The sequence below is a fragment of the Danio rerio genome, chromosome 5 (genome assembly GCF_049306965.1).
Source record: "Danio rerio strain Tuebingen ecotype United States chromosome 5, GRCz12tu, whole genome shotgun sequence".
Classification (NCBI taxonomy): domain Eukaryota; kingdom Metazoa; phylum Chordata; class Actinopteri; order Cypriniformes; family Danionidae; genus Danio; species Danio rerio.
This window is the reverse complement of record NC_133180.1, coordinates 23,013,035-23,027,479: the sequence shown is the minus strand read 5'-3', so window position 1 is coordinate 23,027,479 and position 14,445 is coordinate 23,013,035. Positions and strand designations below refer to the sequence as shown.

The window sequence follows — 14,445 nt, the reverse complement described above, 5'->3', positions numbered from 1 at the left end:
AAGTTAGGGCAATTTGTTTATTGCACAATGATGGTTTGTTCTGTAGATTATCGAAAAAACATATAACTTAAAGGGGCTAATAGTTTTGATCTCATAAAAAAATTGAAACTGCTTCTAGCCTAAATAAAACATATAAGACTTTCTCCAGAAGGAAAGATATTATCAGTCATACAGTGAAAAATGTCCTTGCTCAGTTAAACATCATTTGATATTTAAAAAATAAGTAAACTAATTTAAAGGGGGGCTAATAATTCAGACTTCAACTGTATATGACAGATCGTATCTTATGAACACACAAAAAAGCATGCATTCAGATATTCAGAGATTGGTTTCAGGCCTCCTTCATATGTGGAAATAAATCAGATATAAATCGATATAGATTGGATTTATTGAGGTATTCCATTTTGTGCATCATTAAACTTAGAAGGAAGAGAAGGAAGAGTATGTGTGGAGACGGCAAAGCGATAAACATCAACCACAGAGGAGCATCCACCTCAAAAGAAATTTAAAGTTGGGCACATTTCGCAGAGCTAAAAGCAAGACATTTTCTTTCAACGTGGCTAGTGTGGCGCAGATGCTAGAACCCGCCTTTATGCATGCGCAACTTTGTAAATTGTATGGCAAGTGTAAACACATGAATTAGATATGGGTCCCAATTAAAATAACAAGTAAACGGACAGGCAACAAATCAGAATTGGGCATTAAGACCAGACAGTGTAAATGTGACCAAAATGATAATTCACCCAAAAAGGACAATTAATTTCCTACCAGTAAATGATTTCAAACTTCACAATATCTTCTTTTACGTGCAGCAGAATATCTTGTTTTATCTTCTTCAGTTTCAATTAATTACCTACATAATCTGCAGGCAGCTTAAAAGTGTGTGTGGGAGTACTGTGAAACTGCAATCAAAAAGGCTAATTACTTTCTGTAAAGTACCTCAATAAGCATTTCATACTGTATTAATAAGGTCCAAATAGCACAACCACAAAATTACCTGCATAATCGTGCGTTTCCTGACCCGAATTCATCTGTCTGATGAACAAACTCTCAAGATCATCTCCAAATATGGCAGGCGTGTTTTCTATCAGGTACTGGATGAGCGAGGCGACCTGAACGACAGATGGAAAAACATGAAACATCATCAATACGGAAAACAGACACAGCTGGCCTACAAACGTAAACGTTGCCTGTAGCAGCACATATATCATAGTGACTGAAGCACTGTACAGAGCAGTTCAAGAAGTTTATGACTTGTTAAATCTTTCAGAAAGATTCATCTGTTGTGCATTCATTGGAGCATGGTTGAGGTGGACACGTTGTGTATGCTAGATGAATACCATCTTGTTTCTGTCCATGTTCTAGAGTGTTTAGACATTAGTTTAGAGCTTCCATAGCACGAAGTGTACATGACGCCAATGTGTGCGCGCGTTTGGCATGTAAATAGAGATCCTCACTTCTCTCATAGAAAGATTGATCTCTTACTCATTTCAGAAACAAACAAGCCCAAAAGGAATGGAAAACTAAAATGCAAGCCAAGAACATGGAATGCATTTCCATTGCAAGAAAAAAAACTGTATTTAATAGACACCACGATGCTCTGTGGCTGACAGTGGATGAGTAACTATGCACTGATTGACTCATGCTGTTCTTCTCAAGGAGCATTTCCATAAGTTAATAAATGCAAAGGCTTCATTGTATGTAGTCTGCGACATGATGACCTATTCTAACTGCATTAACAAGGTGAAATCTCGGCAAACAGCACGCTCTTACTTACTAATTGGTTGGATTAATTGAGATTAAACACAACATGACAACACACTGAACAAATGAGTTACTGCCTTTGGTTGTTGAGAAACAAAAGCATCTGCACTTTGGGCAGATTACCAACTGCTCATTTTAGCTTTTTTCAAGATCCCTGTTGTCATCCCTTTTTATTCAGTCATTTATTCATTCATTTACTCATTCATTCATTCTCCTTCAGCTTAGTTCTTTGTTTAGAGGTCACCACAGAGGAATGAACTGCCAACTATTCCAGCATATGCTTTACGCAGATGACCAATTGCACAGTTTTTTTAAAGTTCCCTGTTGTCTTTCTTTCTTTCTTTCTTTCTTTCTTTCTTTCTTTCTTTCTTTCTTTCTTTCTTTCTTTCTTTCTTTCTTTCTTTCTTTCTTCCTTCCTTCACTCATTCTCCTTTAGCTAAGTCCCTTATTTATCAGGAGTCACCACAGAGGAATGAACCTCCAACTATTCCGGCATATGTTTTACGCAGATGAAGCTAAGCCTAACATAGATGACCAATTGCCGTTTTTTCAAGATCCCTGTTGTCATGTTCATTCATTCATTCATTCATTTTCCTTTGGCTTAGTCCCTTATTTATCAGGGGTAACCACAGCAGAATGAACCGCCAACTAATCCGGCATGTGTTTTACACAGATGACCAATTGCCGATTTTAGCTTTTTTTCAAGATCCATGTTGTCATGCTTTTTCTTTCATTCATCCATTCATTCATTTTCCTTTGGCCTACTCCCTTATTTATCAGAGGTCACCACAGCGGAATGAACCTCCAACTATTCTAGAATATGTTTTACTGAGATGCAGCTAACCCTAACGCAGCTGACCAATTGCTCATTTTAGCTTTTTTCAAGATCCCTGTTGACATGCTTTTTCATTCATTCATTCATTCATTCATTCATTCATTCATTCTCCTTCAGCTTAGTTCTTTGTTTAGAGTTCACCATAGAGGAATAAATTGCCAACAATTCCGGCATATGTTTTACGCAGATGACCAGTTGCTGTTTTTTTTTTCCAAGATCCCTGTTGTCATGTTCATTCATTCATTCATTCATTCATTCATTCATTCATTCATTCATTCATTCATTCATTCATTCATTCACTCATTCATGCATTCATTCATTCACTCTCCTTTAGCTTAGTCCCTATTTTATTAGGGGTCACCACAAAGGGATGAACCTCCAACTATTCCGGCATATGTTTTACATAGATGCAGCTAAAACCCTAATGCAGATGACCAATTGCTCATTTTAGCTTTTTTAAAGATCCCTGTTGTCATGCTTTTTCATTCATTCATTCATTCATTCATTCATTTCATTCATCAGCTAAGTCTCTTATTTATCAGGGGTCACCACAGAAAAGAACCACCAACTATTCCGTCATATTTTCTATGCAGATGACCAATTGCTCTTTTTTTTCAAGATCCCTGTTGTCATGCTTTTTCATTCATTCATTCATTCATTCATTCATTTCATTCATCAGCTAAGTCTCTTATTTATCAGGGGTCACCACAGAAAAGAACCACCAACTATTCCGTCATATTTTCTATGCAGATGACCAATTGCTCTTTTTTTTCAAGATCCCTGTTGTCATGCTTTTTCGTTCATTCATTCATTAATTTTCCTTTGGCTCAGTGGAATGAACTGCCAACTATTCCGGTATATGTTTTACACAGATGACCAATTGGTCATTTTAGCTTTTTTTCAAGATCCATGTTGTCCTGCTTTTTCTTTCATTCATTTATTAATTCATTCATTTTCCTTTGGCTTGGTCCCTCATTTATCAGGGAATGAACTTCCAACTATTCCAGCTTATGCTTTACACAGCGGGTGTCTTTCCAGCTGCAACCTAGTACTGGAAAACACCCATACATTGTCATACACTAATTTGTATACAGGCTATATAGGCTATATTTGTATATAGGCTAATTTTGTTTACCCAATTCACTTAAACCATGTTTCTTTGGACCGTGGGGAAAACCAAAGGGCCCAGATGAAACAAGCGAACATAAGGAGAACATAAAAACTCCACATGCAAAGTCATAAAAAAACAAACTACTACTAATAATAAATGCTTCTGCAAACTCCACACAGAAATGCCAACTGGCCCTGGTAGGACTCGAATCAGCAACCTTCTTGCTATGAGGCAACAGTGCTAAACACTGAGCCACCATCCAGCCACATCACGTTTTATCAAAATCGTACAATCCAAAATACTACTAAGGATAAATGCTTCTGAATATTTTGGTGCAAATTTGGTAGCCCATTTCACTGCCACTTAAATGCTTGAGCGGTGAGGAAGAGGATTGAAAACATTTTTCCATTTCCATTTTTACGAACGAAACAAAAAGCTGCATTTTAAAGGCATAGTTCATCAAAAATGATAATTCTTCTTATTTACTCATAGTTTTTGACTCAAATCATTTTGATTTACGTTCTTTTGTTGAACACAAAAAACATATTTTGAAAAACCCAGGAAACGTAGTCATTGACCTTCACAGTTTTAGTTTTTCCTTTTGTGTTCAATAGAAGATACTTATAAAAAGGTTTGAAACAGCTTGAGGGTAAGAAAAGTGGGAGTAGATTTTTCATTTCTGGGCACAATATCTATTTAAGTAATCAATATACAGTAAAGGCCCACATGGAATCTGCACCCAGAGAAATGCACAGATATTTTAACCTTTCATTGAGTATATTTATTTACTTATGTAAATGTGTGTAAATATATATGAATATAAATAATTTTATGAACAATACCTTTGTAAAGTAAAATTCTCTGTCTATTTGTAGATATGTTATATGAGAGACTTAGTATGTTAAACAAACAAGTGGTTCTAATTGTACTGTAAATCTTAAAGTCCCCATAAACTGGAAGCTGCCGTTTTTTTGTTTTTTTTTGTATTGGGATGGTTTAAAGAGAACAGAATATTAGATGATTTCTACTGCACTGATTGAATGTAGCAAATTAGGCATATCATTCAGAAAGATGGGGAAAGCGGTTTCGGAACAGTTATTACAATCTAACAGACTCATCCTCACCCTTTCTGTTTGCTGTCAAAACTGACAGCTGAAGCAGTGTGGTTAAACATGTTAGCCACGCGCATTTCCTAAGATATATGTAATCTGACAATTTATCTGGCAAAAATAAAAAACAGGAAGTGCATTTTCAGATTTCTAATAAAGATTTAAAAGGGCAAAGAATTTTTTTTTTCTCTTAATGACATGTACAGAGTTGTTCACAAAACTAGTAATGTGAGCCAACAAAATCACATGGTTTTGATTTCGATAAACGGACATGGTTTACTTTAAGTTGTTTTTTTAAATGATAAATTTACAATTGCATGCGTGAAGGGAGTAATGGATATCATCCTTAAAGACTCGATTTTAACTTTTTTGAAAAAGCACAGACATTGCAAGTTATTGCATGAAAGACTAGCTGATTAAGAAGGTACAATGTCATTATACTGTAACTGTACGTGATAGAAAAATGTATTATGTAACTCAGCATTTTAAACAATATAAATAGAGCCAGATGCATTAGTCAGGGGAGGTGAAAAAAATGCTAAAATTTGAAGCTGCTTTGTTGCATATCAATCCTGTTATTAGTAGTGTAACTGTTAATTAAGGTTAAATTATTGTAGCTGGATTAGTATGGAGCTAATAATATGGCAAAACAATCTGAATTGTGTTTATTTGAATGATTAACAATTGTAAGTTAATAAAACTGAATAATATGTGCTATTAAAATGTTTTAAATTTGTATTTCTTGACTTGAATATTGAACATCTGAACTTTAAAAGTAATTAAGTCAGATTTTTATAGACGTATTTTCAAACTTTAGATTTATTTGGTTCTGAATTCAAAGATTGCAAACATTGGGTTTGTAAATAGTTAAAACAGAAAAGTAAAACGGTTTCACTTTTTCAAGATAAAGATATTCGGAACATCAAATTCAATATTGGGTGTCATGGTTGCGCATTGGGTAGCACAATCGCCTCACAGCAAGACAGCCGCTGGTTCGAGCCTCGGCTGGGTCAGTTGGCATTTCTGTGTGGAGTTTGCATGTTCTCCCTGTGTTCCCATGGGTTTCCTCCGGGTGCTACGGTTTCCCCCACAAGTCGAAAGACATGCGGTAAAGGTGAATTGAATAAGCTAAATTGGCTAGAATGCAAGAGTGTATGGGTGTTTCCCAGTGTTGGGATATGGCTGGAAGTGCATAAGAAATTCAAATTCAAAACATTTTTAATGGTATATAATATTCAGTTTTATTTACTAACAATTGTTAATGATTCAAATTAACACAATGCAAACTCAGATTGTTTTGGCATTTAATTAGCTCCATAGCTGTCTCAGGCTTTATTGAGAATTCATGTGATTTTTTGCATTTACAAATAATAATATAATCTTTTAAATTATTTAAAAAAACAATAAGATCCATACTTTTATCTCATTGTTTTATGTTCCACCATTTAGGCAATGGCACCATAAAAAAAAAAAATCCAAATGTAATTTGGTATGCTCTTATTACTACTATACTTTGGTGTTATTGTCAGGAGGACCTGCCCATGCAATTTTATTCTTGTTATGTGCAACATTCTTTTTGAATGAGAGTAAACTAATTAAACAAACTGACAATTACATTTTTTAACTGAACACTAATATTGATTCTAAATTGTTCATTTGTGTGCCCTCATAACATTTACAAAACATAATCAAAATCATGTGCAGCTGCAACCTCACATCAGACTGCAGCAATTACAAAAAAAAACAAAAAAACACACAAATATAATCATTCCACTTTCAGAAAGCTACTTCACTTAGATAATATCATACTGTAATGTGGCTGATTTTAGAAGAAAAAATAATGGGTACCAAGAAATCTTTGTGCACAACAACACATGTTAAAGTATGAGAATCTCACACTACATGCATGCAAAACTTCCCTTTCTCAGCAGTCAAGAACTTACCTCATTATCAATTTCATTACATGTAAAAGTATAGCAATTCAGTCCACGTTTCATTCTTCTGACAGTTTTAATATCTAAACTTCCACGCGGAAAACTCATTTTCATAATCCCATGATCCCCCATATCTCTATAATTTAATTTATAGACGTACTTTACATACTTTTATAATTGAAACCAGAAAAGAAGCTTACAGAGCATGTCGGTTGCTCATATTGGAAATGTTCTCAATAATGCAGTGGATTAGATCACATATGTTGCTGTCATTCCTGTTGAATCTTAGGTCATCTGAAATCTAATGAATAATGCTGCAGAAGTTTGGACACAAATATTCCAGCAACACGAATAACTAGAGATGAGTGCGGAAAACAGCCTCCAGCCTGTTCATAGACATACAGTCTTCAATAGACCCCTGATGGGCTGTCAATATGATTCCGCATTTATACTTCCTGCCTCAATTGTACAACTTCTCCGTTCAGTTTTTGCCTGTCCTATGTCATAAAATGTGTTGCTATGGAGACAAGTGTCTAATTACTGTCATCATTAGGTAACCAGGCGACACTCTGTGTTATGCTTTTCTTTCATTCACATGCAGTTCATTTCCTTGGCATGGACCTCAAATCATTGGAAGGGGTGAATTTCCATGACACACATAATATTACATTTCTTATATATGTATATTTTAAGCACTCTTCTTATCATGTGCCTCTAATGTCAAGCATCCCAGGCTCAGCCGTGACAAAGATAAGCCAGCTAGCTTCCTTTCGTTCTCTCTCATTTTCAATTTCTGTGCAAATAACAAACAGCAGCAGCACCCATGCAGTCTTTTGAATGGCTTCCTATGTTGTTAGGCTTTGATTGCAGAGTGCTGTACGAGCAGCGTCCTTCTGTTATTTACAAGCCATGAGCAAATTCTACGAGGTGTGGCAATGAGCTGCGTGCCAATGAAATATTTGTCCCCTCTCTAAATGAAAAGATTAAGGAACTCCTCTATCTCCAACAGCCAGACATAACCGATTTTTTCTTTCATTAAATATTGTATGACTAATATTTTTTTTAATAGAAAAAAAATTAAAGAAACTCAACTTTGAACAATCTAACCAACCTCCTGATTACATCTATAAACCCAATTATTTCCTTGATGGTATTTCAGTTAACTGCTGAATACAGAGTCAACTGGATGCACAGTATAAACTTACCAGCCACTTTATTAGGTACAACTGCTCGTTAACGCAAATTTATAATCAGCCAATCACATACAGCTATATTTTCAATTTCATACAGAAATTGCATTTATAGCACAGATCAGTGGACAACTATCTGTTTTATCATTAGTATTCATCTAATGATAGCAGGTGAGGATAATGACACTGTCTCACCTGCCTCCCCTGACCGCACATCCCTGATTTAAATATATAAAGGATCCCTTTCCTAAACTTATTCTCAGAGATGGGCTGTATATGTAGACCATTCAGAGCTGAAATGGCTTTGGTTGACGACAGACTCATAAGCGCACTCTTCCTGGAAAAATAAGGCATAGATGCGTTTTTAACACATTTCAAGTGATGTTTCCATTCTGAGTGATATTTATTCACCAGCTTCTATCAATTTGAGCAGGCACTAAAATGCAGCAAATGTCTAAGTGATAATTTGTCAACCGGACTGAATCCCTATTGTTAAACCCTACATCTATGTCTGCTTCTAAAGTGGATGACTCATCATCTCCCTGTCATACAAAGCAATAGAAAATTGTTCAGGAGAAACTGGACATGTTTTTCTACAACTACTTTTTCACTGCTAGTTCAGTGGAGTCAATGGCTCTAATGCTTTGTAACGCCAAACAACCTTACTCTTTCGAAAGCAAGCTGAATGAACCTTAGCGAGATTACAATGAGCATAACAGAAGCTGAGTTTGGTCTTTTCATCTACAGCATCCATTAGAAAGCTGACATATTGATCCTGAACATAAAGGTTGGATAAGAAATCACGTTTAACATGCTCAATTCTTACTTTTTCTCCAATTAATGGCATGTGAATTACCTTGCTTAGTACTACAGTATTCACCTTATTCTCCGCCGACGAGTGGGCGCTGCCATTTGCATCTTTTTGTCTTGCGACTTCCGGTCACATTCACTTCCATTCATTTTTTGACGTTAAAAACAGCTCATTACTCTGCTTGATGTTGCAATTAGATATTTTCTTATTATATTGTTCTACTTGCTCTGTGTAGTCATGCAAACATTTGTTTGTAGAGCAAGTAGTTTGGCCATTTTCTGCCGTTTATTATTCCTAGTCATTTCTCCGATAGACGACTGAATCGGAAGTTCTAAGACAATCGCGAAAACAGGCGCACTTCCACATTTTAGAATAAGGTAAATAAACAAACCTGATTTAAAATATGTGACAACACGTATTGTGCCACCAGTATAGTAACAGTTTTGTACAGTAGGTCCCTGGTGTTTAAAATGCCGAATGCCTTCCCCCGCTTATGTGTTAACAGCTGTCTTGGTAAACTGCGCAGATTTACAAGAACAACTCATGACTAAGAAAGAAGCCATCAAGATCCATTACAATTTATTATCTGAAGAGTGGAGAGAACCGTTTTCAGCTTTACGCCAATAATAAGCATTGAGTCAGAACATTAACTGAGTTTCACTTGAAGTAAAACCACACACCAGTTTGATTTGCAAATTAATATCACACCAGGTTGTTGCATTCTTCAGCACCCTTATTAGACAGAAGCTGCTTATTTAAATTCGCGTGATTGTGTGCTGATGTAACTGCTGAAGCTCAAGGACTTTATTCCAGCATGACTACCTGTGGTGACAGTGGATTTAAACTGTGTTTTTCCAGAAACAATGACTGTGAACAATTCAAGCTGGCATACAAATTAAGATCTTCTTTCCTGCGGCACAAAATCCCAGTCTTTGATTGATTCTGACCCTTTAATAACCTCCCAGTTACTAAAGTAAAACTGCTTCTATTCCTTAATGAAGGAATGAAGAATAAAAAGACTTTAGGCACAACAAATTAGAAAGCAATACAAATAAATTTGCTAATGGGAGTGGAAAGTTTTGCCAGAGATCTATTGACAATGCATGATAATGGCAATGAATGCACAGCAGTGCAATTTCATAATGTTCAAAGCAGCCAGTACCAATCTGTCCTATACAGTACTAACAATTCTATCTTTTCAATAAATATTTTTAATAGGAAGCTATAGATTATTATATCTGTGCATATACGTTAGATTAGTCAGTACTGAAGACAAATCTGGAGCTTATCTAACAAAATAAATTACAATAACGTTCCAAAAACTAGTACACCCTAATTGATTTTATAAAAAAATAATTAAATACAGAGTTTTCTAAAAAAAGAAAACATCAAAAAAAAAGAAAAAGGAAAAATTTAGTTGAAATTTTGTAGGTTGTAATTTATTTTGGCAATATTTTTCTTGATTATAATTGTATTATCTTTCAATTTCTAAATATGTTTGGGAACTAAAATAAATTTTTAATAAATATATCTGTTTAATAAATCTGTTTTGAATAAATGCACCAAATTCATTGCCTATATACACTGAGAAATGGATACAAATATTCAATTTCAAAATGGGGTGTACTCAATTATTCAGAGCACTGTACATGAACTACGCAAGTTATGGAAGGCCCAGCATTGCTCATGACAATCTCCCCACACCCCCCTCTTCAATCTGTTAGATCAGGGGGTCCCAAACTTTTCAGCCTGCGACCCCTAATATGACGATGCCAGTGACTCGCGACCCCCAATATCCTGGTTATGAATACATGCAATGTCACACACACACACCAATACACCCAGGTGTATTCTTCGTTTAGTGTCAGTGCTGTAAATGGGCCAGAAACTTTAACCTGGTGTTATAAAAATCAATCTGCTGCATCTGACGCTATTGCTGTGTCTTTAATATAATGTAATTACCCCTGGGGTCGCAATCAAATAGAACTAGTAACTATAAGCTACTATAGTAACTATACAGTAATTATAAACGACTATATTTTTTTCTCTTCTGTAGGTCATGGATAAAATATGGTCATTCCTATATGATTTAATATTAATAAATAGACTTTTTTAAATCACCAGGCGACCCCCCTTCATTGTCCCGCGACCCCTCGAGGGGTCCCGACCCCCACTTTGAGAACCCCTGTGTTAGATCATCCAATCCAAAACACCCCTTCCCCCCTTCAACTTTTTCTTTCTTGCTCCATGGCCCCAGCGAGCCTAGGATCACTTCTTAATGCAGCACGTAAACCAACACAAATAAGCAGAGACAATGAGTTTACGAGATAATTCTTTGGGTGCTATTATAACACTACAAATACTAACATTAACCTATAGTAAATGTGATTCATTTAAATACAATCCCCCCATAAAGTGCATCTGTGCCCCTTAACATAGTAAAACTGCTTTTTTGTTGTAAAAAATTTTAAAGATAAAATACATGTGCAGCTGGAGGTTTGATGTTTGAGGGGTATATAAAGTATAAGCGTTCATTAACGTTATCAATTTTGATTTACTTTTTTGTGACAGCAAATACTAGGGAAAAAACGACTCTTTAGACATGTTTATTCATATAGTGCTATTTATTTAATATGAAATTATGAATACATTTTTTTCTCCATGACTTGTCAAGATGGCGACACAGTGTCTCAGTGATTAGCACTATCGCCTTCCAGCAAAAGGTCACTGGTTCGAGTCCTGGCAGGGTCAAATGGTGTTTCTGTGTAGAGTTTGCATGTTGTTTCAGTGTTTGCGTGGGTTTCCCACGGAAGCTTCGGTTTTCCCCACAGTTCAAAAATATGCACTATAGGTGTTTTGAATAAGGTAAATTAGTGTATGTGTATGCATGTGAGAGTGTACGAGTGTTTCACAATACTGGGTTGCAGCTGGAAGGGCATACACTGCGTTAAACATGTGCTAGATAAGTTAGCAGTTCATTCCGCTGTGGTGACCCCTGATAAATAAAGGGACCAAGCCATAGGAAAATGAATGGATCAATATTTCAATGAACATATCAAATTTAAATTTATAGCTGAATCTATTTTTCTTTTATTATGATACAAAAACATTACAGTGGACTTCAGTTACATGACCTTAAATGGAGTCTTTCAACTAATTAAAATTTTTATAACAAAAGGTTCATGAAAGAAAAAGAAATGTTTAACCAATTACGGCCTATTTAATGATGACAATACTTATTATATTCATTTTTGTCTTGTGTGACAATGAAACATCACGTTAACAGCCCATATACAAATAAATCAGCTGCAAAAAAGGTCACTAAACCTGCAACCATTGAATCACAAGTCTAACTCTTTTACCATTAAGATAAGAGCATACACTTTAACATCACAAGCAAAATCTATTATTTCAAAATCAAACTGTTGCGTCCAGAAGTGTGTGCGCCTTTCTCACTCTCTTGCATTTTCACTCTCTTTCATAATTTTACATACCCGACAAGCTCTGGAGATCATAAGTGCAGAATGCAATAGCCAGGGACATGTGGATAATGCCATGCAATCATAAATCCCAATACAAAATAAGAATATGGATGTTTAGATCCTATCTTGTGACCCGATCACGCGGTTTCAGACTCAATCGGAATCAGACGTTACTTCCTGATGAGAACTCGACTATATATGTATATATCTCATTAAATTTTAACACATCTATATTTATGAGGTGGCATAGAGTTAGACTTCTTTCTTGACTTCACTAAGAAACAACAACGTGTGCGGCATGACATCACTTTGTTGCAGAGACGATATTGGTTAAATGCCGGCAAAGTAGAACACGGAAGCAGCTTGAAGCGGAAATCGCGAGTATGTCTGTGGTCAGGAGGTATTGTAAAGTTGATGATGACAACATTGCCAAAGCCAACTGTGAAATATGTAAACTTGGCATTGGAAGAGGTGGAAAGGAAAAGGCTACATTTAACACAACAATCCTGATAAGACACTTCAAAAACCACCGCAGAACCTCAATTTGAACTCTTTATGTATTATAAAAGTATCAGATTGGTGTTCGGTATCGGTAGATACTCAAAATCAAATGACTCAGACTTGAGGTCAAAAAAATCTGATTGGGATATCCCTAAATTGGTATGCACAAATCGTGGTGTTCAAAATCCTGATAGCTTGCTAAAATTCAAGCATTTAAAGCAGAGTTGCAAAATTTGGGCATGTGGACCAAAGTTGGTGTATGGTAACCTTTGATTTGGCCTGCCATTCCATCTGACAACAGAGGGAGAACGATTGTTTCGAGATTGTCAATTCAACTTTCATGTGACCCTTTGTTTGTTTGTTTTATTGTGAATGTTTTATTTTTTCAGCTAAATGGTGTAAATTATTCAGAGTTTGTTTAAATGTACAGTACAGTTAAAGTCAGAATTATTAGCCCCCCTGTTTATTTTTTTCCCCAATTTTTGTTTAACTGAGAGAAGATTTTTTTTCAACACATTTCTAAACATAATAGTTTTAATAACTCGTTTCTAATAGCTGATTTATTTTATCTTTTCCATGATGGCAGTTAATAATATTTGACTAGATATTTTTCAAGAAACTAAAAAAAAATGTTTAAGGGAGGCCAATAATTCTGCAATCAACTGTACAGGTATATTCTGTCACCCGAGAATGCAGAGACTTTGATGAGCAAATCAAGTCAAAGGCTACATGACTAGTGTATTTCAGCATTGACTGTGTTATACTATGTTAATACGATTTAAATGAATGTTTTCTGTTTATTTTGAAACACTCTGAATAATTAGGAAATTAACCATGACAACTTTAATGTAAAATTGTTTTATATATTTACATTCAGCCCAGGGCTCTCGGTGATATTTGGTTTTTGGTACACAAAAAAGTTTGTGTACCCCTTAAAAGTGTCATTTAAACTTGTCAGCTGGAAAATTGTTTTTAAACATTTGGAATATTTAGAAACCTTTATTAAATATGTTGATGTAAAATGTTAGGTTACCTAAAAAGGAATATTGAAAGAAGCGGATGCTGAAATGTTACCTGCAAAACGCCTTGTCCCTCCTTCTCTGGGCTGACTTGGGAGGACCTCCAGAGCATATTAGGTGCAATGCAAAGGGCCAAGTTTGTTGCTGTCATCTGATTTACCTCAGAGTGAGTGTGTATTCTGTGCAGCACTCCAAACAAGTGGCACAGCAAGGTAACATTCTCCTCCGGCAGCTGTGTGAGCAAACTAAACAAAGGCAAAAAAACAATACAGTTTTTACACTGGCAGTCGAATGCAACCTGCTAAGCAGAATCACATAATAAATACTTTTTTCTGTTAGTGCTGTTTGTCTGTCCCCTAGTAGATATGAGGAATGCATTACTGTAATAAATACATACACACAGAGAGATATAGAGAGATTCAGTTCACCAGCTCATTACTAGAGAGCTCCATCAACTGAAACGTGTGACAGATAAGATAAGCTTACAAAATGTGCACAGCGTTGGGTCTCCAGGACTGATATTGATAACCACAGATTTTTTTTTTAAATAGTAAGCAACTGCACTGAGATTATGCACTTTATACATATTATGTAGATTATGCACTGAGATATGGTTTCACAAGTACATCAAACAGTACATCAAATGTAAAAAACCTGCACAGCAGAACACATATTATATTATTACTTCG

At 35.6% G+C, this 14,445-nt stretch overlaps 1 protein-coding gene across 11 annotated transcripts in view; it reads right to left on the bottom strand.

Moving 5' to 3' along the window:
* Positions 1-14,445, bottom strand: part of arhgap20b (Rho GTPase activating protein 20b) — a 93,106-nt gene that overhangs the window by 9,187 nt on the left and 69,474 nt on the right. For all 11 annotated transcript variants that reach the window (XM_073952103.1, XM_073952108.1, XM_073952104.1 and 8 more), the window contains 2 exons: positions 13,812-14,001; positions 998-1,112 (listed from right to left, as the gene is read on the bottom strand). In XM_073952103.1, coding sequence (XP_073808204.1) covers positions 998-1,112; positions 13,812-14,001 — 305 coding nt within the window. The remainder of the gene's footprint in view (positions 1-997; positions 1,113-13,811; positions 14,002-14,445) is intronic.